Source organism: Mycteria americana, chromosome 1 (genome assembly GCF_035582795.1).
Source record: "Mycteria americana isolate JAX WOST 10 ecotype Jacksonville Zoo and Gardens chromosome 1, USCA_MyAme_1.0, whole genome shotgun sequence".
Lineage (NCBI taxonomy): Eukaryota > Metazoa > Chordata > Aves > Ciconiiformes > Ciconiidae > Mycteria > Mycteria americana.
The window spans coordinates 201,232,759-201,240,168 of NC_134365.1; the positions used below are offsets into that span (position 1 = coordinate 201,232,759).

The 7,410-nt window shown below is 36.0% G+C and overlaps 1 protein-coding gene across 2 annotated transcripts in view; it reads left to right on the plus strand.

Annotated features, from left to right (window-relative positions):
- SACS (sacsin molecular chaperone) overlaps window positions 1-7,410 on the plus strand; it is a 38,093-nt gene that overhangs the window by 15,107 nt on the left and 15,576 nt on the right. Inside the window, exons 7-8 of one of the 2 annotated variants that reach the window (XM_075490895.1) lie at window positions 1,225-2,707; window positions 5,232-5,323. In XM_075490895.1, coding sequence (XP_075347010.1) covers window positions 1,225-2,707; window positions 5,232-5,323 — 1,575 coding nt within the window. Of the gene's footprint in view, window positions 1-1,224; window positions 2,708-5,231; window positions 5,324-7,410 lie in introns of those variants that run through there. The other variant, XM_075490896.1, reaches the window with a different exon arrangement.

The window sequence follows — 7,410 nt, forward strand, 5'->3', positions numbered from 1 at the left end:
AAGGCCAATAGCATCCTGTCTTGTATCAGGAATAGTGTGGCCAGCAGGACTAGGGAAGCGATTGTCCCCCTGTACTCAGCACTGGTGAGACCGCACCTCAAATCCTGTGTTCAGTTTTGAGCCTCTCACTACAAGAAAGACATCGAGGTGCTGGAGTGTGTCCAAGGAAAGGCAATGTAGCTGGTAAAGGGTCTGGAGAACAAGTCTTGTGAGGAGCAGCTGAAGGAACTGGGGTTGTTTAGCCTGGAGAAAAGGAGGCTGAGGGGAGACCTTATTGCTCTCTACAACTACGTGAAAAGAGGCTGTAGCGAAGTGGGTGTCAGTCTCTTCTCCCAAGTAACAAGCGATAGGACAAGAGGAAATGGCTTCAAGTTGCGCCAGGGGAGGTTTGGATTGGATATTAGGAAGCATTTCTTCACTGAAGGGGTTGTGAAGCATTGGAATAGGCTGCCCCGGGAAGCGGTTGAGACACCATCCCTGTAGGTATTTAAAAGATGTGTAGATGTCGTGCTTAGGGATATGGTTTAGTGGTGGGCTTGGCAGTGTTAGGTTAATGGTTGGACTTGATGATCTTGAAAGTCTTTTCCAACCTAAAAGATTCTATGATTCTAAACATATAGAGTTAACAGTGCTTACAGTCTACATAGTAGTTATAATAGTCCAGGATAAGAGGCAAGTTTTTACTGAAATAATATTTTTAACTTGTGTAGTGAGTTTGTAAGACACAGATGTTTTTTCACAATATTTTATGTAGTAGAGCATGAATAAAAGCTTAGTTAATACGTTCAGTGGTTTGATAATTCCAGGAATTTATGCTTTTGAATGTACAAGATTACTGTTTGCAAGCCTTCAGGATCTGCAAAGTATGAATGTAATTCAATACATCTTTAGTAAATTAATTTTTTTTTTCTGAAAATTTTGGAAAGATAGAAGTATAGAATTTTATAGTTTAGAGTTTATAGAGAAAAAAATATACATTTTGCTGCTCTCTGCTAAAATTCAGATAGTTGAATGACTGTTTATATATTTAATTGCAGAATAGGGGTGTGCTTATTTCTTCCTGTCAATAAGCACTGAATTATATGTTATCAGAACTATACTAGGTACATTGCAGTTTTATAACATTTGGTTTTTCTTGCCCTTTTAAAATTTGCTCCTTAAGACTGTATTTGAGAAGGATGTTGTTTTAGGATTATTAATAGTTGTTGGTTTTTATGTATACAGATGTCCCTAGTATTTTCAGTGGTGACCAGATTGGAATGCTTGATCCCCATCAAACCCTTTTTGGACCTCATGAATCAGGCCAGTGCTGGAATCTAAAAGAAGATAGCAAGGAAATCAATGACCTTACAGACCAGTTTGCACCATTCATTGGTGTATTTGGCAGCACGAAGGAAACCTTCAAGAACGGAAACTTTCCTGGTACCTTTTTTCGTTTCCCACTTCGTCTGCAGCCTTCCCAACTGAGCAGCAATGTTTATGACAAACAGAAGGTTTTGGAGCTGTTTGAATCCTTCAGAGCAGATGCAGATACAGTATTGCTCTTCTTGAAGAGTGTTCAGGATGTTTCATTGCATGTTAGGGAAGCTGATGGAACTGAGAGACTGATTTTTAGAGTAACAGCTAGTGAGAACAAGGCCTTGAAACATGAAAGACCCAATTCTATCAAAATCTTAGGAACTGCAATAAATCAGTACTGTAAGGGAGTTCCAAGCAATAGCATAACATGTGTGACATACCATGTAAATATAGTTGTAGAAGATGAGTGCGTTAAGGACGCACAGAAAACATCTTGGTTGGTATGTAATTGTGTAGGCGGTCGAGGAATGTGTACTGAACTGGATTGTTTAGCTGATGACTTGAAATTTGTTCCTACTATTGGAATAGCCATGTCTTTATCAACTAATGGCGAGGAAAAAGGAGCTGTAGCAGATTTTTCAGGAAGAGCATTTTGTTTTCTGCCTTTGCCTCCAGGTGAAGAAAGCAAAACTGGACTCCCAGTTCATGTTAGTGGTTTCTTTGGTCTCACAGACAATAGAAGAAGTATCAAATGGCGAGAGCTGGATCAATGGAGAGATCCAGCAGCTTTGTGGAATGATCTTCTTGTGGTAAATATAGTGCCAAAGGCATATACCACCCTTATTTTGGAAGCTATCAAACGAATGGAGACTGAGAAGAATTCAGATTTTCCGTTGTCAGCTGAAAGAATTTATAGGTTATGGCCTGATGAGAACAAAATCAGGGTACCCTGGAAACCAATTGTAGTACCTCTCTTTAAAGAGCTGCTCCAGCATACAGTTATTTACTCAGTGAGTAATCAGTGGATAAAGGTGGAACAGGTACACTTTTCTGAAATGGATGAGAGTTTGGAGTACACACAGTCTGTTCTCAACTACCTCCAGAATTCAGGGAAGCAGATTGCCAAGGTACCAGCAAATATTGCTAGTGCAGTGCATCTTACTATTTCTACTGATAAAGCTGTGAAAAAAGTTACTCCTGCTGTAGTACGGCAAGTACTAAGGAAATCTGGACACAGTGGGCCTGCTGAAGAAAAGCTTCATCTTTTAGAATTTGTGCTTTCTGATGGAGTCTACAGTGAACTGATTGGATTGGAGCTTTTGCCATTACAGAATGGAAATTTTATTCCTTTTTCCTCATCTGTGTCAGAACAGGATGTAGTTTACATAACCTCAGAAGAATATCCCAGGTATACTTAATATTTTAAATACTGGTTTTTTTTAGTTTAAATGTTAAAACAGAGCTTCAGACTGTTATTTGCTTATCAGCAAACAAGATGATACGCAGCAGCCTGTAATGAAATAATGCATAGATAGAACTTAAGTTTTCTGTGTATATGTACCTGTTTTTGTGCATATGTGTCATTTGAAAAGTTTGACAGCTACTTGCCATTATAACTGTATAAAGAATCATGTGATCTATGCTTTAGTGGAATACCTCAGGATATATTTCAAATTAGCTTTCTTCGGAGTATTATAAATAGGAGGAGGTTAGAAACATGCATACGAGGTAATGCAAACATGCATTACCTACATTAAAGTAGGTAATGATAAAAGCTTTTTTTTTTTTAAACTTAAAGCTTGTGATTACTTCAGGCTTTTTTTTTTTTTTTTTTTTAACACAACACCCTTACTTTCAGTGAAGGGCTTAGTACTAAACACTTACTAGTTTCAGGATGTAAGCAGATACTACCATGGAAAGAAGTGGGTTTGTCTTCTACATCTGCTCTCCCTTTGTTTTTTCCAGTCCCTCTCCAATTAATTTTTTTCCTTGCTTATTTCCCAGCACCATCAGCGTTCCAGTTTGGATCACATTTCATCTGCCAAAAAAGCTTGCACTGACCCTAGGGAGGGGATAGGAAAGAGCAGGCTAGCTGGAGTAATTGCCCTTGGGGTCACCGGGGGGAAAGCATGACTACTGCTTTTTATGTCTGTACTGGATTATGCATGTAAAAAAGATTTGTTAAATCTGGACCCTTTTCCAAGTAATCTCTTAAGAGGTACTGTTTGAAGTCGCTCAGACACACCAGATGTCTTACCTGTAGCTGTTCCTCCTTACGAAGTGTTACCTATACGTATGTTCACAACCACTCCTCCTTCTCCTTCCTTCAGACTTCCACTAATGTTCAGATCCTCAGCTTGAGAGAATGTGACATTTGACATGTGCTTTGCTGCTTTTATTTACCTATGAACTGTTTTTACGGGAAGTAGAGGTGGGTTGGAGTGTGCCAATATAGATATTATTATGGTAAAAAGTGCTTCAGGTAAGGTCCTTATGTAAATTGTGGTTTGAATATATGTATAGACAACACATCTTCAAGAAAAGTAGTTGGATGCAGGTAACTGGTCATCCCATGTTGCTTGAGGGGAGTTTGCTTTTTTCAAGTCTGCTGGTGTTCTTGTTCTATTATATTCTAAAACCATGATCTTTCTCATTCTAGACAATTCAGGTTATTTATCAGGGGATTAACATTACTCGGAGCCTGTGATTCTAGTGTCATCTTTTAAAAAATAATAAAATTTCTCTAGCATCTGTTTTGGGATGATTTATCTTTTGCTATTCTTTCACTTTGTTTCTCCTTCCAGAAGTTAAGCCAGTATACTAATACAGAAGACATTCCCTTGATGAGACTAACAAATTTTCTGTGCAGCCCTGCTTGAGACTAGTAATAAGATACAGTGTTATTAAGTTTCCCCAAAAGTATCTTATTCAGTTCCTGTTCTGTTGTTAATGCACTTAGTTTGGTTAGTCTTGTAAAAATGATATAAAAGCATGTTATACCAGGTATAAATCTACTTGCTAGCTATGATAATACAGAAATTTTAAATAGTAATGCTTTATTTGCCTCTATTCTTGCTTACAGTAATTATTTTTAATTCTGATGTTATAAATATGATAAATGACTTAGGCTAAATGTTTTAAAACACTTTCATTTTAAGAGTTTGGTTCTTTGGGTATTCAAATTTGGAGCCTGCTTAAAAAGCTGAAATAAGTTCTTATGAATTTCTTTCTGTTAACACCTGTGGAAGAACAAGAAAGATTCTGTGTTGGTTTATGTATAATTGATATACCTGTTGTCAGAATTAAACTGGATAGTTATTTTTTATTTCAGGAAGACCAAAGCCCTGAAAAAATGATTTAGTTTTAAGTGCTACCATAAAGGAAGGGGAGGGAAGGGCAGGATGAGACTGACTCTTGGCTACAGTAGTCTTAGCCAGTGTCTGCAGATCTTTCGGAATCCACAGATCTGTGTGAAGTCCTAGAATTACATGTTGTATTTTTTGTATGCTTTCAAAGAGAATCTTTAAGAGACATAGAATAGTAGGTGCTATTTTACCTTTTTTTTTTTTGGTTAGAATACAAATAGATGAAAATAATTTTCTAATCCCAGTTTTTCTATCAAGAGAAAACTTGCTTAGACCTGCTTTGAAAAGAAGAGTAGTTGGAAGAATTAGGTTTTACTACTCTCTGCTTCTAAATGTATGATTTTCTAATTTATAAGAAAACGCCCACTGAAAGCCCAATTCTGCATACGTAAGCGATTACTTTGCATGTGACTGTCTTACCATGATGATTACCATGCTGGTAATTTCTGTGCAGCAACATGAATAAATTAGATGCTTTGCTGAAGTGTGTTTTGGTGTTTGTTTTTTTTGTTGTTGTTTTTGGTTTGGTTTTTTTTTTTTTTTTTTTTTTTTTTATGGTGTGCTTAGATCACTCTTTCCTGGCCTGGAAGGAAGGTTACTTTCTGATGACCTAAAGCCTGAGGTTCTAGCTGCTTTGAAAGAAGCTGCCAAAAGCCGAGGTAATATGTCTTTTGTATTCTCATATAGTGAAACAGATTGCTAATGGTTGAACAGACTATTTCTAAAGCCAAGTTTAAAGCAATGTCTCTTTTTTGAAATGGAGTGCACATAAATAAGTTGGTCATAAAAAAAAAAAATGAAGATACGATAGACTGTGTAGTTTGAACTGGAAATGACACAAATGAAAACTATAAATGAACAAAAAGGCAAGGGAAGGAGGATGAAAATTTACAATAAAAGAATAGATATTCACTTAGTAAAGCATGTGTTCAAGGTTCAGTAATTTTGTGCAAATAGTATTCCTCCACTTAAGACAGTCTGAATTCAATTTTGCATTTGTAGTATCTGCATATGCAATAGCTATGTCATGGTTTTGGTATTGTGGATCATCTGTTATCTCACAATCGCAAGTGATCACATTAGTGCATTTAAAACCAGATGAAACTAGCTTAAGCATCTAGCCTCAAGCATACTGTAGACCATATAATTTCATCAAGTGTTCCCTGAGTCTTAATTCATAGCTTATCATTGTGTCAGTGTGGACCTACTGAAATACTTTCAGTCTTGATCAAAAGACTTGGTGAAGACGTTTGCTTCATCTGTAGATAAGATGCTTCTATGTTTAACTGCCCTCAGAATTACATTTTTTTGCCTCTTTTTCTACTCAGAGTTCGTCTGTATTTACCTTTCCACCCTTGCATTTCATTATGCATTTGATATTGGTAAATTTGAAGTCTGAGTCTCCGAATTCATTTCATATAAACACAATTTGCAAACAAGTCACTCTTTGTCTTATTTTTAAATAGCATGAGTATATAGTGAGCTATTTTACTCTTCAATGTGTAGAAAATGTGCTTTTCAGAAAAAGATCCTTGTCCCTCTCTTTTTTTTTTTAATTGCTCAATTTATTAGAATTTTTTTTTTTTAGACTGAAGACATTAGAACCAGACATAGAATACTATAAAGCACTGTCTTGACTTGCTTTTTTTGATACCCTTTATCATGGTCTTCAGTCATTCAGTCACAGTCTATTTCTTCAGTCTGTGTTCTGACCCTTTTCCCCCTTCAGTCCTTTATATGTTCTCTGTTTATTACTCTTCCTGTTCAGCTAGAAACCTACTCCTTTCTCCATAGTTTGGTCATTGCTTTGTTATCAAAAATAATAGAAAAATAAGATAATTCTGAGGCTAAGATGATAAATTTTTGAAGTATGGCAAAGCATCTATGAAAAGATTGAAAGTATTGGGAGTGACTTATTGCACAGAGTAAACAGTGTGAATATTTAAAATAATAGAAATTGTATAGAAGATATGAAATCAGTGCTGGGACTTTCATTGAACATGAAGAACAGCAAGTCTGAAACTACTATAAAGCAAAACTTTGTTCTAAAAAGCAGAATTGTCAAAGCCTTATGGGCATATTATATGATGGGTGTTGTGTCTGTTGTTGCAGTAGAATATGCTTGTTTTAATTTTTTTTACTATTAATTTCTCCCAATACTGCTTTTAATTTATTTTGTTTTGTTTTAATACAGACTATAAACTGTTGAAAGTAGTGACTACTTTAAATAGTATATCCAAACACTGAATATTCTTAATCTGGGATAGAACCATAAAGAACTACTGTTTACTCTAGTAGTAATTGCTGGGACTTTAAAAGAACAGAAATATATAGGCATCAAGACAGCCACAGTGAGATTAGATGGATGAAAAATTGTATGGAAGACAGGAATGTTAGCTTTGAAAAAATGCCAGTTCCTTGTGATGATACCTTAAATTGACTTTTGAGAGGTGTTGTCCTAGACAATTTCCTCAAAGTGAATGTCACAAAGCAGTCCAAAACCATGCTTAAATTAAAAAAACAGAGCAAACCAACCAAAACAAAATACAGGTTTGACAGACTATATGCTTGAATACATCTTAAACAGAAAAAGCAGAGGTGACTAAAATGAAGAACCCTATATATTCATAAAACAATCCCTTGCTGAGTTCTTCTAGGACATTCCTTCACTTCCAGGTTTGGTCTCTGAGTTGCAACAAAGTCTCTACTCTTCTTAGTTCCTGGGAAGATTTTTAGTCACATTTAA